Source organism: Oryx dammah, unplaced genomic scaffold (assembly GCF_014754425.2).
Source record: "Oryx dammah isolate SB20612 unplaced genomic scaffold, SCBI_Odam_1.1 HiC_scaffold_26, whole genome shotgun sequence".
Taxonomy (NCBI): Eukaryota; Metazoa; Chordata; class Mammalia; order Artiodactyla; family Bovidae; genus Oryx; species Oryx dammah.
This window is the reverse complement of record NW_024070210.1, coordinates 89,287,708-89,308,199: the sequence shown is the minus strand read 5'-3', so window position 1 is coordinate 89,308,199 and position 20,492 is coordinate 89,287,708. Positions and strand designations below refer to the sequence as shown.

Genomic DNA, 20,492 nt, shown 5'->3' with positions numbered 1-20,492 from the left:
GAGTCCACCCAAACCCATGTCCATTGAGTTGGTGATGCCATCCAACCATCTCATCCTCTGTTGCTCCCTTCTCCTCCTGCCCTCAATCTTTCCCAGCATCAGAGTCTTTTCAAATGAGTCAGCTCTTCGCATCAGGTGGCCGAAGAATTGGAGGTTCAGCTTCAACATCAGTCCTTCCAATGAACACCCAGGACTGACCTCCTTTAGGATGGACTGGTTGGATCTCCTTGCAGTCCAAGGGACTCTCAAGAGTCTTCTCCAACACCACAGTTCAAAAGCATCAATTCTTCAGCACTCAGCTTTCTTTATAGTCCAACTCTCACATGCATACATGACCACAGGAAAAACCATAGCCTTGACTAGACAGACCTTTGTTGGCAAAGTAATGTCTCTGCTTTTTAATATGCTATCTAGGTTGGTCATAACTTTCCTTCCAAGGAGTAAGCGTCTTTTAATTTCATGGCTGCAATCACCATCTGCAGCAATTTTGGAGCCCAGAAAAATAAAGTCAGCCATTGTTTCCACTGTTTCCCCATCTATTTGCCATGAAGTGATGGGACCAGATGCCATGATCTTCGTTTTCTGAATGCTGAGGTTTAAGCCAACTTTTTCACTCTCCTCTTTCACTTTCATCAAGAGGCCCTTTAGTTCTTCTTCACTTTCTGCCATAAGGTTGGTGTCATCCGCATATCTGAGGTTATTGATATTTCTCCCGGCAATCTTGATTCCAGCTTGTGCTTCCTCCAGCCCAGCGTTTCTCATGATGTACTCTGCATAGAAGTTAAATAAGCAGGGTGACAATATACAGCCTTGACGTACTCCTTTTCCCATTTGGAACCAGTCTGTTGTCCCATGTCCAGTTCTAACTGTTGCTTCCTGACCCGCATACAGATTTCTCAAGAGGCGGGTTAGGTGGTCTGATATTCCCATCTCTTTCAGAATTTCCCACAGTTTATTGTGATCCACCCAGTCAAAGGCTTTGGCATAGTCAATAAACGCTGTGAAAGTGAAGTCGCTCAGTCGTGTCCAACTCTTTGCGACCCCATGGACTGTAACCTATCAGGCTCCTCCATCCATGGGATTTTCCAGGCAAGAGTACTGGAGTGGATTGCCATTTCCTTCTCCAGGGGATCTTCCCAACCCAGGAATCGAACCCGGGTCTCCCGCATTGTAGGCAGACGCTTTACTGTCTGAGCCACCAGGGAAGCCCAATAAATGCTGTACTCTAATGTAAATAAAACAGGATAGTGTTACGGAGTAAGGTGAAGAGAAGTAATTTAGGACAGATATCTGAGACAAGGAACCAACCATGCAAGAAACTGATGAAAAACCTTCCAAACAGAGGAAACAGCTAATGCAAAGATCTGAAGGTGAAAGGAAAGTGAAAGTGAAAGTCGCTCAGTCGTGTCCGTCTCTTTGCGACCCCATGGACTATACTGTCCGTGGAATTCTCCAGGCCAGAATACTGTAGTGGGTAGCCTTTGCCTTCTCCAGGGGATCTTCGCAACCCAGGGATGGAACCCAGGTCTCCCTCATTGCAGGTGTATTCTTCACCAACTGAGCTGTCAGGGAAACCCTAAAGGTGAAAGGAGCTTGTCTCATTTCTTGGAACAGAGAGAAGGCCAATGAGATCGGAAGGGATGGGTTGTGGAGATGAGGGGCCCAAGATAAAGATGCTGAAGTAGACTGAGTAAGGAACATGAAACCTGATGGAACTGTCTTTACGATTTCTGTGCTTTTGGACAAATTAATCTTTCAAAAATCTCTGTAAAATGAGTATAATGTTTTACCTATCTCATAGGGATGTCATGAGTACTAAACAGCACAGTGTGCCTTTAAGCTATTAATACATGTGTGCATGCTCAATCGTATCTTACTCTGGCAAGAATACAGAACTGGGTTTCCATTTCCTCCTCCAGGGGCTTTTCCAAACTCTGGGTTCAAACCCATGTCTCTTGCATCTCCTGCTCTAGCAGGCAGAATCTTTACCACTGAGCCACCAGGGAAGCCCCAAGTATTCAATAGTGTTATTTTAAATGATTTATTTTAAGAGTGGTAATGACCTCAAATTTTGTGGTACAGGTCCACATTGCTGTACCTCTTCTCAGTATTACTCCTGGGGAGAATTTATAGTTGTTTCAATAGAATCAGTCACATTCCCGACTCCATTTGCTGTCATCTCATCCAGAGGCTCTGATGTTTGAATTTAAATAGGTATATCCTATGTATGCATATAAAGTTCAAATTTAAGTAAATTTAACTACCAAAAATTTTGTTAGGAAATTAAAATATTAGAAAATACAAAAGATGTCTTTGAATTTACTGGGAAAAAATCTTATGGACATTGTGTGAATATTCTATTCTGTTTTTTCCAAGTATAACTGGAAATTTCAGTTAGACAATAAACAAGGAAGGTGGATTGAGCAGGGTTAGTTCCTTCTCCCACTCAGGTACAATTATTCTGGTCAAACTAGTCTATCCATACCAGAGTATTTCACCTCTGACATCAAGTATAGCAGAGAAGAAGAGGCAAAGAAGAAAAAAGGCACCTCAGTTTGATTCAATTCAATAAATATTTATAAGTACTGGTGTGTTAGTTCAACACACACCAACATTTTAAACTCTTTTGACTCTTGTTCACCCATCTGGCAAAATTCCACTTCAGCCGAACTTCCTATCTATTTTCTCTATGCCTACAACAGAACAGTCTTGTTCCTTTTTTATACACACCTCTAAGACTGTATCCCTGTCCATCAGAAAGTGTAACTTAATTGGTAAGTGTACATTCATAAGTGTGCTCAAATGTTTAAATGCAATTAAATGTGTCTTTTCCCCCAGTAGACTATAAACTCGAAGAGAACAAGAACTATGACTATTTATTCTCCATTATTGTATCCTCAGAAGATGGTTTTACACACACACACACACACACGTGTATATGGACTGTATATCCTTTGTCTTCCACTATCTCCCAGAGTTTGCTCAGATTGCTATCTATTGAGTTGGTGATGCTATCTAACCATCTCATCCTCTGCCACACCCTTCTCCTTTTGCCTTCAATCTTTCCCAACATCAGGGTCTTTTCCAATGAGTCAGGTCTTCACATCTGGTGGCCAAAGAATTGGAGCCTCAGCTTTAGCATAAGTCCTTCCAATGAATATTCAGGGTTGATTTCCTTTAGGATTGGCTGGTTTGATCTCTTTGCAGTCTGAAGAGCCTTTTCTAGCACCACAATTTGAAAGCATCTATACACACGCACACACATATATATACTATTGAATAAATTTGTGAATATTTTAAACACTGTGATAGATATACAGGGATACAAAAAGACTAAGAAATGTCATCAGTTCTCAAGGCACTTAAAATATTGCAGAGCAGAGAAGAAGTGAGGTGTGAGGCTAGGCCATATCTTAGTTATTGAGGAAAGGATCATTATAAGTGATTTCATAATGAATAGTGTGAGATGTATTTAGATCCTCAGTAAATCATTTACAGATAGTCTCCTAACCTGATGTAGGAGATTGTGGACATTGTGTGAATATTCTATTGATAGGTGTTGTGGTTTTAAAATATGTACACAAATGCTTTGATACTTCCCACTTCAAGAAATGGAGCCTAATTTCCTTCCCCTGGGTCTAGGATAAAGTGAAAGTGACAGTCCACAGCCATTGAGACTAGGCCATAAAAAGCATTCGGGCTTCCTTACTCTGACTTGAATCACTCCCTCTGAGGGAAGCCATCTGTCACACTAAGAAGACACATCAGCAGACCTGTGGAGAGACTCACATGGAAGGGAGCAGCCATCAGGGAACTTACACCTTCTGCCAATAGCCATGTGAGTGAGCCCTCTTGGAAGCAGAGCCTCCAGGCCTAGGCAAGCCTTCAGATGACTGAAGCTCTAGGCTTAATCGAAACATCATGAGAGATTAAGTCATGCACCCCAGTTCAGCTGTTCCTGAACTGCTGACCCAAAAAACTGAAGATAATGTGTTTGTTGTTTAAGCCACTAAGTTTTGTGATCATTTGTTACATGGTGATGGATCACCAACACGATAGAAACTAATATTTTTCTAGACAGAAATTGGGAAACAGTACCAGACGAGCAAGTAACAGTGCCTGCAAAAACTGAAGATAATAAATGCTTGTTGTTTTAAGCCACTAAGTTTTGTGATCGTTTGTTACATGGTGAAGGATAACTAATACAATAAGAACAATATTTTTCTGGAGAGAAATCGGGAAACAGTACCAGATAGGCAGGTGGCAACTACTTTTTCTTGTTTACACATCAGCTACAACACTAGAATTTTTAGAAATTTGCCATTTCAAGTATCTACCCTGAAATACTTATCAGAATGCACTTAATTGAATGCCCCTATGGTTGAGCAGTAATATGTTGAGGTAGAACAAGAAGTTGGAATTCCTAGACTTGTGGGAAATACCCTTTTTTGATCAAGGTAATACATAAAAATTTTTTAAGTACTATGAAGCTTAGATTGAAAAAGAGTCCATTGCCCCATTCTATTCTACTCCTGAGATCCATTCTTTAATTCCTTAGCATTTTTGGGGGGGTGGTTACCACCACATTTTTAAGTAATATGCTTAAGCTGTTATTTCTTGTTAGATCAATTTTAGGATTTATCTTTGACTTCCTAATAAGATAAAGACTCAGCACCCTTTTATTATTCCAGATTCCCACTTTCCCTACCTCCACCTCCCATATACAATATACACAAGTTTTGGTTAAATTGCTGTCCAGTATTTATCTTATTATGAGGCCACCCAAGTCAAACAATATGCTATAGTTACATTAGGTTTATTGTAAAACTGTTTTGAACTTCCTGTGATTAAAAGCTGCCTCATTTTAAAAAGTGTTTAGTTAGCGGTGTTTTTTTTTTTTAATCACTTTTTCTCTAAATAGTGTTTTTTAGAAAGTCACATTAGGTATCCCTCCTGTCCTGATTTTCCTGGAGAAACCCCGCCTGGAGGCCACTGTCCTCATGCTCTAATCTGGGCTCTAGGGATGCTGCATAACTCTTCTAGAACTTCCCTAACTCCTGTCTTGTGTACTATCTTCTCTTTCCTGATACCCAGGTCTCCTCATTTTGGGCTTATTCTCTTTTTTGGTTGGATCATATCTTCTCTGTGATTTTATGAGAAAGGAGTAAAAATGTACATTATCCTTCATCTCTAACAATATCTTAATTCTGCTCGGCTACTTAATTAGCAGTTTAACTGGCTATAAAATTCTCAGAATGTTGAAGGCCTTGCTCCGTTGTCCTGTAGCTTCCAGGCTTCTGCAGTGCCTTGCTGAGTCTCAATCTTTTGTCAGAAACTAGGGTTTCTTTCTTCTTTCTGAACTTTTTGTCTCTGTTAGGAGAATTTTCTGTCCACTGACTAGGTATTCAGTGTGCCCAGTGACTCTAGATAACCATTCTTCCATTTTGGTTATTTTATTGAATTACTTCTAAGATTATCTCCTCTGTTTGTATGTTCTTCCTTCATGGTACTCTTATTAGTCAGACTGTCTCTATTTTTTCCCCATCTCCTCTTATTTATTTCTACATCTTTGTCTTTTTATTTCACTATCTAGAAGATTTCATCAATATTTCTTCTAGTGTTTCTGTTGAAACTTCTTATTTTAGCTACCATATATTTAGTTTCCAAGAACTCTTCCTTGTTCCCTGCTTGTTCTTTTTAATGTAATCCCGTTCTTATGACTTTGATGATTCTGGTATAGCTTTTTGATTGTCTTCTTTTCTTCCCTCTCTGTTTCTTCAAAGTTCCTTTTTTACTATTTATTTTGGTCTATTTTACTTTGGAGGCTTTCCTTAATCTGGTGAGCTTTAATTTTCTGATCATAGAATGAGTGAGGCACTAAATGTAAAAAAAAAAAAAAAAAACAGTAGTGTGAGTTGGGGGCACCAGCTGTTTTGTTGTTTTTGATGCCATTGTTTATTACTAGAAAATTCTCCAATCCCCTTTTATTTTTCTTTTTTTAGGCTGTTCTGGGTCTTCACTGGGGTACACAAGCTGTTTGTCTCAGCCTGCTAGTTACCCTACTAGGGATCAAACCCGCATCCCATGATTTGGAAGACGGATTCTTAATCACTGGACCAGCAGGGACTCCAATCACCTTTCAGAATGGAAGAGAAAAGGATCAGGAGTGATGAGGTGAGTGGAAAGAAGTGTATAAGGTCTGCAGTTTTGAAACTGAGCATTACAGGTGGTCTGCTGAAGGTGGGGGAGGAGTTTTAACATTCAGCATGGAGGGATTTCACTTAATCTACACTTTTTCATTTTAGAATTTCCTCTCTCTTTGGAATCATGCTGAGTCTAGAGTCCCTGGGTTTGTAGCCACCCTTGTTTCTTGACTGGAGAGTCCTGATCTTGAAATGTTTTCTAAATGAATTTTAGATAACTTTCTTTTCTTTTTTCTAATGAATCAATTAGTAGTTGAGACTCTACTGTCATCAGTTTTCCCACATCCATACCTTTTGTTAATTTTCTATTGTCAGTCCAGTTCTGCTCTGTCCTCTCCCTGATCCAAAATTACTTCTGCCCCAAATGATCGCTTTGTTTCAAAGTTTATAGTGGTTGTTTGAATTGTAATCATACACTGCCCTGTGACATCTCATGCTGTTAGTATCTTTTTACGTTTGTTAATTTGTTTGTAAGTTGATTAACTCACTCAGAGGTCATCTTGTGAAGCACAAACATAATGCTGAGTGCTGGGAAAACTGAGACTGCCAAAGGCAAATTCCCTACTTGCCTGTTGAATGTGGAAAACCTATACATAAGTTATATTTAATCCCATGTGGTAGGCACAATTATGTGCTCTTATGAGACCAAAGAAGAGGAATCTATACAACCACAGAGGAAGGGTTGGGGGTATTTCCTGGAGGTAGCAGTTGCCTGAGCTGAATCTTAAAGCAGTTGAAAGTAAAAGTGAAAGTTGCTCAGTCGTGCCCAACTGTATAGTCCATGGAATTCTCCAGGCCAGAATACCGGAGTGGGTAGCCTTTCCCTTCTCCAGGGAATCTTCCCAACCCAGGGATCAAACCCAGGTCTCCCACATTCCAGGCAGATTCTTTACCAGCTGAGCCACAAGGGAAGACCCTTAAAGGAGTTAGCTGGGTGTATTAAGTTGATGGGTGTGGGACAGCGGAGAAAACATTTCAGGGGTGGAAATGGGGGAGCAAAGATGTGGCATTTGGAAACAAGGTCTCTGTGCATGCGTGCTAAGTCTCTTCAGTTATGTCTGACTCTTTGCAACCCTATGGACTGTAGCCTGCCAGTCTCCTCTGTCTATTCTCCAGGTAGGAATATTGGAGTGGGTTGCCACTTCCTCCTCTAGGAGATCTTCTCAACCCAGGGCTCGAACCCAACGCCTCTTAAGTCTCCTGCATTGGCAGGCAGATTCTGTACCACCAGCACCACCTGGGAAGCCCAGCAAGGTCTCTATAGGGATAATAGCAGTTCACTAGCTATAAGGCAGAGAGGTGTTGGAGATGAAGCTGGAGAAATAGTGGGGACCTTAAATGTTGTGCTGAGAATCTTGAATTTAATTCTTCAGAAGCACCAGATCAAGAGCATGCAGATTTTAGACAGAGACGTAATTTACATTTTTGAGAAATCAAGTTAGCAGGGAATACTGTTTTTTGAGGAGTACAAGCCTAGAAGCTAGGTGATCAGTTAAGGAAATATTGTAATAAATCAGATGAGCAACAATCAGGGCTGAAACTAGTCCTAGGTCATAAAGATGGTGAGGAGGGAATAAACTGATGACAGAACTGGTGGGATTTGATTCATCAGTAGATCATGGGAGGTGAAAGAGAGGGGGAAACTGAGACTGACTTCCTCATTTCTTGCTGTCTACATATGTACGTGGTAATGTAATCAAATGTGAGAAAACCAGATGGCTGTGTCCCATAGAAGCTTAAGGGAGAGATCTGAACAGGAAAAACAGATTTGGGAATTATTAGCATAAAGGAAATATTTAAAATCATGAGATTGGGCAAGTTTCTCCAAGGTAGAGTATAGATAAAGAAAAACACTGAAGAAAGGATAGAATCCTGGGGAAGACTCACATCTTAAAGGAGGGCTCAGGGACAGCCCATGAAGGAGGAAGTTACATAATATCAGACGACTATAAGGAGGATCTGGAGTGTTTGCCACATAGAAAATTGAATCTAAGGAAGAAGGAATCAGCTTTGTCAAAGCAATGAAGATGTTATGATTTCAATGAAAAATGGTAATTGGATTTGGTGATAAGAAGGTCAGGTAAAGAGGAGAAGGAAGGTGGAGCTGGCAACCAGACCACACAATGTGAACGGGAAATTAAGAAGTGAAGTCAGTTACTATATATAGTTTGCTCTTTCAGAAACCCGACGTAAAGAAGATGATGACAGAACTTAGGTGGCAGCTTGCCCCAGCTTGGGCTTCCCTGGTGGCTCAGGGGTAAAGAATCTGCCTGCCAATGCGAGAGACACAGGTTTGATCACTAGGTCAGGAAGATCCTCTGAAGAAGGAAATGGCAAGCCACTCCAGTATTCTTGCCTGAGAAGTCCCATGAACAGAGGAGCCTGCCAGGCCACAGTCCACGGGGTCACAAAGAGACGTGACTTAGCGACTGGGCAAAACAACTCTCCAACTCAGATGATCTCAAGCAGCTCAACAGAAAGTCTACTGATACAGCACGTGCACACACATTCAGTAAATATTCACTCACTACATAAATAGATCTAACCAAATATCAGCACAGACATTTTAGGTTTTTACTTAGCCTTTCTTCTTCTTGTGTGTCATGATAATCTTTTTCCTTGACCACATTTTTTTCCTTAATCATTTCCTTCTGTCAGAAATTGTTTTATGTAGCGAGAAGCTTCTCACAAAAATCTCCATGTCCCATTTTGAGAAATTGGCCTCAAGCCATTTCCTGCTTTGGTCATTAAAAAAATAATAATAGCTGTTATTTGCAGAGTAATCAGAATTCCAACAAGAAATGCTGTGTACATTAAATCTAAGTCATGTTATTGTTATGATTGCTAGTATTAAAATAACAAGGTGGTAACCTTGTTCATCTATAAAACATTTGATATTGTTTAGTGAAGTTATAATAGATGAGAGGCTGGACTTTCAGAGATCCAAGGTTGAACTATGTACCCTGTGGATGCTCCTTAAATAGTTATTTGATGACTAATCAGTTATTTCATGGGCCTTAACATAGACAAGATGATACCAGAGCAGGCAGAGTTGAAGAAGTGAGCTCACACAAAGGACCAACCCAAAGATTTCTCAGGGAAATGTCAGTAATCTTTGTAATATGTATAAAACATTCAAATATGTAAAAACATTTATACAATCTAAAATCCGTTACCAATGTGAAAGGAATAATTATAATTATCAAGACAATAAAGTAAGATCCAGCAATCTCACTTCTGGCTTTATACCTGGATATCTATACTTCCTTTTGTTTGTTTTTGACACCACATAGCATGTAGGATCTTACTTTCCCAATCAGGAATCAAACCCGTGCCCCCTGCATTGGAAGCACGGTGTCTTAACCACTGGGCAAATAGGGGATTCCCTGGATATCTGTTCTTCCACATTCACTCAGCATTATTCACAATTGCCAAAGTACGGAAACAACCTAGTGTCTGCCAATGGATAAATGAATAAAGAAGATGTGGTATACATATACGGCAGACTATTATTTAGAATGAGAAAGGAAATCCTGCCATTTGCTACAACATGCATGGGACCTGAGAGTTCTGTGTTAAGTGAAATAACTAGACAAAGGCAAGTACCTCATGGCATCACTCATACATAGAATAATAATAAGTCAGACTCATAGAAACAGAGAGTAGAAAAGTGGTTGGCCGGGGCAAGGGGGTGGGGAAAGCAGGAAGAGGTTGGTAAAAGGGTTCATTCTTCTAGCTATAAGATGAATAAAGTCAGGGGATCTACTGTGTAACACGGTAGCCATAGTTGATAACACTCTAATGTATCACTGATATTTTCTGAGAGTTGAACTTAAATACTCTCACCAAGGGAGGGAAGAAGGATAAATATGTAAGATGATAAATGTGTTAACTTGATGGTGGAAATCCTTTCACAACGTCGATGTATGTCAAATCACCAAGATATACACTTTAATTATCTTACAATTTTATTTGCCAATTATACTTCAATAAGGCGGGGGCGGGGGAGACAATAAAGTAAAAAAGATTATCTTAAATGGTGATTGTTTCTGATATGTTTGCTAGAAATCTGTTCTGGGCAAGAGTTTTAAGTCATGGAATAGAGCCTTTTTCATGGGAATATTGATGTTTTTAAACTCTTCCAAATTTCAGGCTATTACATCACCATGAAATTCAGAGCTGATTGATGTTGAGATTGCTTCTTTCTGCAATTTTAGGCTTTATTCATTTAGTTTCTTCTTTTTCATATGGTGTCTCTGATTTTGATAGCTTAATCTTCAGACATTAATGCTCTGAAAATAAAAATCGCTCAATTGCGTGTAACTCCTTGCAACCCCATGGACTGTAAACTGCCAGGCTCCTCTCTCCATGGAATTCTCTGGGCAAGAATACTGGAGTGGGTTGCCATCCCCTTCTCCAGGGGATCTTCCTGACCCAGAGATCAAACCCGGGTCTCCTGCATTGCAGGCAGATTCTTTACTGTCTGAGCCACCATGGAAGCCCGTTAATACTCTAGCCATATGAAATATATTCATTTTTACAAATGCATGCAAATATTTTCAGGAGTCACAGGCATAATCCCTGTTTAGGGAGTTAAAAGAGATCACAGTTCAGTAATAGAGACATAAAGTAAAGCTGTCATCAAAGATGACATACTAACGTCCATGGGGTGTCCATCCACGTGCAGTGACTGGGTTTCATACATCTTTGAATCTCTGATGTCAGGCTCATTCTGGCAGAGTGTAAGTTTATTGAATTGAAATTAATTTAGACATTGGAACCAGGTGAAGAGGAAACCAGGAAGACCCATGATGAGGGATCGAATAAGTTAGGTCTGTCCCTAGAGGGATATGAGAACCCATACACAGTATAATGAAAAGACAACTTTCCAGGTAAAAAGAGAGTGATTGTATTAACTTGTAGAAGAGAAGGCAATGGCACCCCACTCCAGTACTCTTGCCTGGAAAATCCCACGGACGGAGGAGCCTGGTAGGCTGCAGTCCATGGGGTCGGTAAGAGTCGGACAAGACTGAGTGACTTCACTTTCCCTTTTCACTTTCATGCATTGGAGAAGGAAATGGCAACCCACTCCAGTGTTCTTGCCTGGAGAATCCCAGGGATGGGGGAGCCTGGTGGGCTGCCATCTATGGGGTCGCACAGAGTCGGACACGACTGAAGGGACTTAACAGCAGCAGCAGCAGCATGTTGTAGATACTAAGATCAGAGCTACTTCGGCCCACTAGGATAACAGATGACTAGTGACTTTTTAATTACATGTTCACTGGCATTGATGGACAGAGCAGAGGGTATTAGTCTCACCTCTACGACACTGATTTTTAATAATGTATATAAATTCTATGCCTATTTTTCTCAGTTAGAAAAATAGGAGTATAAAATCTATTTTAGGTCTACCATATCCTAGAGTTAAGTCAATAAGTGATGACTTTCTAAGAAAAAACAAAAAATGGTTTACAAAAAAAAATAAATTGAAATATTTTAACTTTTAATGCAACGTGTAAGACATTGGAGAGCTTTCCAGTTTCACCTTGAAAAATGTATCCTTTAAGAAACAAACAAACAAACAAACAAACAAAGCTGATGGACCAGTCCCAGGGCTGGTCTCAGAGGACCTGGCTCTCTCACGCCAGCTCCCAGGTCTAGGTCATATCCCCTCACCTCTCTGGGCCTGTTTCCTCCTATAAAATTGAGTGATCTCCCACCTCGGTCCACACTTGACTATGAAATGTGGCTAGTTCGTATAAAATATATGACAGATTTCAAAGTTAAAAATGTAAAGTATATTATGAATCATTGAATACTGAGTATATTTTGAAATATTTTGCATATATTGGTTTCAATCAATTATTAAAATTAATTTCACCTGCTTGTTTTTGCTCTTTTGATGTGACTACTAGAAAATGAACATATACAGCCCTGGTATTGATGATCACAAGTATCCTTTTCAGCTTTCTGACTCAGCCAGGGCCACCGTGGACACGTAATTCACGGTTTGATTTCCTCGCATTGCGATAGGGAAGGATTGGCCGGAATGAGGAGGCTGGGGCGGGGCCCTGCCGGGAGACACAGACCCCTCCAGCTTTGGCTCGGGCTCTCGGAGCTGGGAGAACCCCGACTCCCGCGCGGGGCTGGTGGCGGCAGCCTGGTCGAGTACCCAAGCCCCCGGGGCGTTCAGGGGACTCGGGGCGGGGGCGGGCGCGGCTCTCCGGGCTAGGCGGAGTCCGGCAGAGGGTTGGTGCGTCAGCCACACGCGCGGGGAGGAAGCGGGCCTCAGGTCCCAGGCGGCCCGCGCGGGCGCCCCGGCACGTCCGCAGGCTGCAACGAGAGGTGGCGGCTTCTGAGAGGAAGGAGAGACGAGGGCGGGCCTGGGAGGCGGCCGGGGGGTGGGGCGCGGCCGGGGGCTGGCCCGCGCGGGCTTCATCTGCGGACGCACGGCCTGCTCCCGAGCGCTGGGGATTCCGAGGCGCGGCACGACAAGCGGCTGGGGCGGCGATGGGCCGCCGCTGGGGCTTCCTGATCGGCTTCTTGGTCGCCGTGGGGTTGCTGGGCTCGGGCCACGGCGAGCAGCAGCCCCCAGAGACGGCGGCGCAGAGGTGCTTCTGCCAGGTAAGGGGTATGCGCGGCGGGGCTGCGGGTCCCGGGACCCCTGCCTGCGCCTTGCGCTGCGTGCCGCGCGCCCGGGCAGGTGGGGCGCGGGAGGTGTGTCTTTATTTCTCCACCCTTCCGGAAGAAGCCCCCTGTGCTTTTGCTCCCTGGCCGGGGCTGGGTCCTCTGCAGCTCGCCTGTGTTGGTGTGAGCAGGTCCCCCACCCGAAGACCCTGAACCGATGCAGGGCGCCCTCCCGCGCTTCTGATCAGGCTTGGGGCGAGAGGTATGCGTACACCGCTGTCTGTTTCTACCTAGTTGGTTTGTTATTTTCACAGAATACACACACACACACACACAATTTGTTATTTTCACAGAACCTGGGTCTTTTAAACTTCCAATTTGGCTTGGAACAGCGTGGGCTGTGTCTCTGCTGGGTCCCTTCTCCACCCTTTTTGGTCAGGACAGACTTTTGAAGGGGGCTGCCCTCAGATCTTCCTGTTAGGCGGGAGAATGGCTTCGTGTAGCTTTTCAGTGTCTTAAGCTCAACTGCCTGGTGTCTTTGGGGCCGCGGTTGCCCTGAGTCCTTTCTTTTTCCTGAGTGTAGTGGAACTCTTTAACCGCGGCATCCGTATTGCTGATCCCAATTGGGAGACCGGTCCTCAGTGTACAAGTTTGATTACAAGCTTATAATTATTTCCTTCGGTTAGTAAGAAATGTGGATTCCTTGAGCAAAATATTCAAAGAAACGTACAGGTTTTTGGTATCCACGAGATGTGATATTTTAATGTCATTATTATTAAAAGTCACCTTTTGGTTGATTTCTGTTATAAAAATGACATTTTATACAACACTGAGGGATGGGTATCCAAACTGTTCCTTTTCAGTAGATTTTACTGTTAATTTATTTAGTTCCATTATGGTCAGTAATGGAAGGGATGGGGGTGAGAAGAGGAGGAAGAGGATGGTAACAAATAAACATGAAGAGAAAAATGGAAACAAACATAGCGACATGTATGTATCAACCTAATCAGAAGGAGAGATAAAATTTTAAAAATGGAGAAAGAAAAGGGAAGGTGCAAATGATCCATTCAGCAAACACTTATAAACATTATGTAAATTGATCTGAGAATTTGTAATACAGAAATACAGTGGCATAATTCCTGCCCTGAAGAGCTCACAGTTTAGTAAATCATGTTCTTTGGGGCTTGAGGAGAGGCAAGGATCCTCGGTGTTCTTTTTTTTTTTTTAGTTAATAAATATTGCTGCTGCTGCTGCTAAGTCGCTTCAGTCGTGTCCGACTCTGTGCGACCCCATAGATAGCAGCCCACCAGGCTCCTCTGTCTATGCTGGAAACTAAAAAAGCAAATTTTCACCTAAGGTTTGGCAATAAAAGTTCAGATCTTCTCTGGTTCCATTAGCATTGGCCACAAAGTCCTTTTGCTTCTCTTTTTGTTGCTAGCTGTAGCCCTATCTTCCTTCCTGTTGCCTGTCCTTACCACTTCTGCCTTGAGTTACCACACATCACTCCTCACCACTGCTGCATGGGCGCCTGGCTTGTTGTACATGAGGGTTCTGATTTGAACCAGGGCAGCATGTATTTAGGGCTTCCGTGGTGGTTCAGGGGTGAAAGAATCCTCCTGCAATGCAGGGGGCACAGGTTCGATCCCTGGGTTGTGAAAATCCCCTGAAGGAGGGCATGGCTACCCACTCTAGTATTCTTGCCTGGAGAATCCTGTGGATAAGGGAGCCTGGCAGGTTGCAATCATAGGGCTGCAAAGAATCGGACACACTAAAGCAACTTAGCAGCAGCATGTAGTTATTGGACCTCAGAAAGCCACTGAAGTATGTGCAAAGCTCTACAAATAATTGGACTAAATTCAACAGGCATTTATTGAGGCCTAATGTGAACAGACTTTGAGAGATCAAAAAGTAGATTAGAAAATTACAATTTACAATTCTTGCCACTCCAGAGTACACAGACTGGTACATATTTGGTGCTTATCAAATATGTGAACGCTACACTAGCTGAAGTATATTCTTAATTAAAAATGGGTCGATAGCTCCCAATGCATTTTTTTTTCTCAGTGAATCTGTAAACTTAGTTATTGCATATGCCTGTTAGTTGACATCACATCCTAGTAAAACCATTTTCACTGTATGTTGTAAGTTCTTTTGAGAATAGTTCTTCAGTTTAGTTGCCCACAATAAGTGACCAGTTGTCTGAGTTATGAGTCTCCCTTGTACATTCCTCATCCCTCTCCTAACTGCCACTCGTATCATTGTTAAAAAATGTTAAAAAAATATCTTACACAGAAAATTGGCTTTTTCTAAAAAACCTTTTGGTATACAAGTCAGTGAAGTCTAACACATGAACAGTTTCATATAAAAATCCTATAAATAAGGACTCACCCTTCCTTTAAATTAAAATAGTATTGTAGCAGGTATGGGCTTGAAGTAAGTGAAGATTTTTCAGAGTTTATTTCTTTTCGACAATTATTTTCTCATTATGCACCATTCGAGAGAATAAATATAACTGAACTTTAGTCCCAATTCACAGAATCCCAGGATGCATTTTAAAGAAATCATCTCAAGAAGAGATATTGAAGCCAGGTATGGAGGCAGTATGGACACCTTTTTCAGTGAAATTAATTAGAAATGCGTTTGTAAACTTTTATATTCAGAATGTTTTGTCACTCAATGTAGTTAGTGCTAATAAACACTCAGGTCCACTTCTTTTGAATCCAGTAAATCTCCATCAGCCTAATGAAAGGGGAATAGTTTGGATAATCCAAAATGGCTGCATCAGAAGTGGATTATTTCTTGCTTGGAATGCATTGTAGATAGACTCTATGTACATGTACTTTACCTGTCTGGGTGTCTTGTTCAGGTCAATTTAAAAAAGTTTGTGTTAGTCAGAGTGGCAGGACAATGGAAAAGACACTGATAATATGTTGGGTGGTGGGTGGAAATAAGCCCAGGATTAAAACTTAGTCAGAGGGATCTTTGAAACAGGTTATATTGGAGAGATGTCATTGGCTCTGAATGCCACCTACATTCCAGCGTTTTCTGAACGAAGCATGTGGACCAAAGTGTGTTTCATGTTGGTCGCTATGCTTTGGGTCATTTAACAATGATTCTAGTTATAGCAAGACCAAGACTTTAAAGCAGAAATTGCTCTTAGTGTTTTATGTCCTTAGAAAGTTGCCTACTACCCAGGATAGAGTCTTTTTGGTGCGTCTATGCTTTCTTTTGACAGAGTTGTTCCAGTCTGCTCTGTCAACAAATGAATGCCTCGTGTGTGTGTGTTTGTGTGTACGTTTTAATGGTCACAAAACTCAGTAAAATTAAGTGCAACTAAAGTTCTTTGCTAAATAAAGCACATTTTGAGCACTTAAAAGCTGTTTCATTCAAGTATGAGGAGTATACTCTTACAGTGCTTTGCAAAAAAATAATAGTCTACCGTAGGACTGGAAGTTTTTAGGACACAAGAAAACTATTTAGGAAGAAAAAACTATTTTGATAGTGTTTTTTATTTTGTCTTCTGTTGCAAATAAAGGATCAGTCAATTCAGTTCAGTTGCTCAGTCGTGTCTGACTCTTTGTGACCCCATGAATCGCAGCACGCCAGGCCTCCCTGTCCATCACCAGCTCCCAGAGTTCGCTCAGACCCACGTCCATTGAGTCAGTGATGCCATCCAGCCATCTCATCCTCTGTCGTCCCCTTCTCCTCCTGCCCCCAATCTCCCCCCAGCATCAGAGTCTTTTCCAATGAGTCAACTCTTCACATGAGGTGGCCAAAGTACTGGAGTTCCAGCTTTAGCATCATTCCTTCCAAAGAAATCCCAGGGCTGATCTCCTTCAGAATGGACTGGTTGGATCTCCTTGCAGTCCAAGGGACTCTTAAGATACCTGTATCCAAAAACTTGAGAACAAGCAGACCAGTGTTATTTTCTTTTCCCTTGCCTTTTCTATTTTGGAATTTGGTTGAAACCAATCAGAGTCAATGGAGAAAGTAGTGGAGTTAACTTTTGATTGTCAGTTCTGTGTTCCCTTGGAGCTACAGATGTAAGATTTTTGGAGAATTTTAACTGCAAACTTGGCTTTTTAAAAAAAATCTTGTTCATTAAAAAAGAATGTTGTAGGGTGCTTTGGGGGAATAGTTGAGATCCCTGTCACTATAAACATTTAAGCAATGGTAGGGTAATAATAATGATCAACATTTACTGGGATTTACACTAGGTCATTTTATCCTGATATGAACTCTTTGAGATGAGAGCTACTATTCTGTTGGGTTCGCCAAAAAGTTCATTCAGGTTTTTCCATAATATCTTATGGAAAAATTCCAACAAACTTTTTGACTACCTCAATATTTTTGTATTCAGATAAGAAATTGAAAGTGTTAGTCACTCAGTCGTGTCCAACTCTTTGCTACCCCATGGACTGTAGTTCGCCAGGCTCCTCTGTCCATGGGATTGTCCTGGCAAGAAAATTGGAATGGGCTGCCATTTCCTCCTCCAGCGGATCTTCCCGACCCAGGAATCAAACCCTGGTCTCCTGAGGATCCTGCACTGCAGGTGAACTTTTTACTGCTGAGCCATTAGGTTGAAAAGCATGGGGAATGTCAACAACTAAGAAGTATCAGGGATGAGACTCAACCCTAGGAGGTCTAACTCCAGAGCCTGCCTGCTAACCCTGTTGTTACATACTGCCTCCCCTCGAGGGTGGGAGAAGGGGATTGCTGGGTTGCTTGGAAGAAAGCAATATAAGGCCTTCGAAGACTTCCCTACTCTTAAACAGGATTGAATAGTGTTAGGCCTACTTCGGTCCATATATCTACCACCCCTCAGCAAGGGCCTTTCCATTGCTTCCTATTTGTTTGGCCTCCTGCCCCGCCAAGGCTGATTATTACCTGAAGCCCAGAGCAGAGAGCTGCACATTTTGACATTCATCAGTCGCTATGTGTGTGTGTTGTGGGAGCAGGTAGGGGAGTGCATTTTTTAAAAATTCAAATTCTTATGGTAGGGCCATAGTTCTGTTTCACTTTGGGAGGTAGTATAGTGGTTACTTATGCCCCCAAGCACATTCTGAAGTACAGCATCAAGCCATCCTTCTTATACATCAGCACCTATCTTTTGGTCTTAGTTTAGGTAATAGGACTTCGCTTCATTTCCAAGGTTCTGCCCTGGGTCCATTAACTGGAATTCTACCTTAGACTTTTCCTGAGACTGTTCTGATAACATACATGGTTCTTTAATTTCTAGAACTGGGTCTGGTATCATACCTGGTAGACTGCCTTCCAGGGATCAGGTTCTGCTGCCTGTTGGCAAGCTTTTCTGAACAGTCAGATGGTTTGGATTTCCGAGTATCTTCCTACCTCTCCTTTGCTGGACTCTTTCCATCCAGTGAAGCTCCTGTCACCCCTGTTCCACCTCCTTAGCTGCCCTTCGAGCTGAATTGTAGTTGGTAATGCCTCCCACTTAATATCTAAGGCAAGAGGCAGAGGGTTTCTCCATCTCTGTTGTCCTGCTTCCTCTTCTCGGTGGCCTCTAGGCTATCAGCCACCTCTGCTTTGGAGGTATCATGTATTTCTTTCTGGTTTGGAGCTTCTTATCACTCTCTGTGTAATTAGGATGTTGATCAGCAGAATATTGGACCCAGAGATTTGTTTGTCTTTGCTGCTTGCTTTCACTCCCCTGTGAGCGCCTTTCTGCCCTTTGACCTGGCATGGTCTGGGGCACTCACCTCCATTATAGGAGACAGGAAAGTGCCTAGTTACAGTTAGGCAGCGCGGTGCTGGGCTCCAGTGAATGCGAGTGACAGTGGGCAGCTTTCATTCACTTATTCACCAATCCAAACCAAAAATAATCGTTGAGCAACTACTGTGTGCTTTCCAGAAGTACAGTGCTCAGTCCCAGGAATACAAAAATGAACAAACACGAATTTGCTCTCAGGGTTCTTAAATTTAGTGAGAGGGAGTGAAATATAGATACATTCAGTACAGTGAGGTCATTCTTGTATAGGAGTCTGTGGAGTGTGGTGGGAGCTCTTGGGAGAGACAGTTAACCCAGCTGGGGGTGAGTGGTACCTTAGGGGAGCTTCCCAAAAGAGAGGAGGATAGGTTCTTACCTTAAAAATGAATTCCTCAGGGGGAGAAATGGATTGCCTCAAACCCTTCTTCTTCAGTCTTTTTGTGTTTTTTCTTTTGTGATTTAATGTGACTCTCTGGCCTATATCCCTCTGGCCTTTGCAGCTTTTGTGCCTATTATTCTTTGTGTAATAATTTGTATCCAAGGGGAGAAACAGTAGCTTATTTTATGTTCTTAGAAGTTTTGCCTTGAAAGCACAAAAAGAAAGAGGCATGAAAAATCAAATTATCTATGTTAGAAGCACTTTGGACTTCCTTTGTGGTGGTAAAAAAATCTGCCTGCAATGCAGGAGACCCAGGTTCAATCCCTGGGTCCGGAAGATTCTCTGGAGAAGGGAATGGCAACCCACTCCAGTATTCTTGCCTGGAGAATTCCATGGATAGAGGAGCCTGGCAGTCTACAGACCATGGAGCCACAAAGAGTTGGACACGACTGAGCAACTTATACACACACGCACAGAAGCCCTTTTGTTTTGTTGGTACCCAGAATTAGGACTCTAAGATTATTGTATACTGAGAAAATTTTTAGCAGGAAACAAGAACACATTTGCATATGAAATGAAAATAGTTATTACAATGACAAAATATGTAACTCAGATTTCTAGAAACTGAATTCTTTAGTCCAAAACAAATAAGACTAGGCAAGCTGGATAAAAAACAAACAAACAAAGAAAACTTATCTCTTGAATATTGCTGCCATCATTCCAAGTATTCTTATTTTTTAGGTGAAAAATTTCCATTACTGTTTTGTGATGTTCTAAAATTAAAAGATAGTGTAGGATTTTACATATTCCAAAAGGAGAACACCTAAATTCAGTAGTTCAATGAATTATTCTTTATTTGTTTCCTTACCAATAGATTTTTAAGTTATTATTTTATTGGCAATACATCTCCCAAAAATATAATCCAGAGTAGTTTATAATGCAGATATTCAGGCCTAAGTCTAAGGATCTCTTTTCTGCAGCATGCTGTATATTAAAAAAAATTAAAAAGTTACTTAAAAATCATAACGTGTTTTTTACTTATTTAAGGCAATGCTTAATTAATTGTTAGATGTTTGCCTAATCCCAAATAAATATCTCAGAATTTTACCTTCACAAGTGATAACATTGTCTGATTATAATATGTTTTCCCACTGCATATGATTATAATATGATTTAATAATTTGATTTCTTAAATACAGTTAAGACATTGGTTTTAAGCATTTGAAGATCAGGATTGGCTTTGTGGTTAATTTGCCATCTCAGTGTTGCTGATGATAAGTAATTTTTAGCATCATTTCAAATCTATAAAATTTATCAAGGCCAATATTTGAGGGTTGTTATATCCTTAAAACAAATTATTGTTTCACTTATAAATTCAGTATCACTTCTTACATTCACCAACCTTGTCTGTGACCTACACATCCTGTTGGAAACTAAAAGGAAAGACAGACAACTGAATTATAGGAATACTGGGTCTCAAAGAATTTAAGGGTGGTAATGCCTTCAGGTGGAGAAGGCACTGGCGACCCAGGCCAGTACTCTTGCCTGGAAACTC

The 20,492-nt window shown here is 41.5% G+C and overlaps 1 protein-coding gene across 1 annotated transcript in view; it reads left to right on the top strand.

The window, feature by feature from the left end:
* The first annotated feature begins 12,588 nt into the window (after window positions 1-12,588).
* The window catches only part of ERO1A (endoplasmic reticulum oxidoreductase 1 alpha), a 53,321-nt gene continuing 45,417 nt past the window's right edge, over window positions 12,589-20,492 (top strand). Inside the window, exon 1 of the mRNA XM_040225864.1 lies at window positions 12,589-12,827. Coding sequence (XP_040081798.1) covers window positions 12,714-12,827 — 114 coding nt within the window. The 5' untranslated portion in view covers window positions 12,589-12,713. The remainder of the gene's footprint in view (window positions 12,828-20,492) is intronic.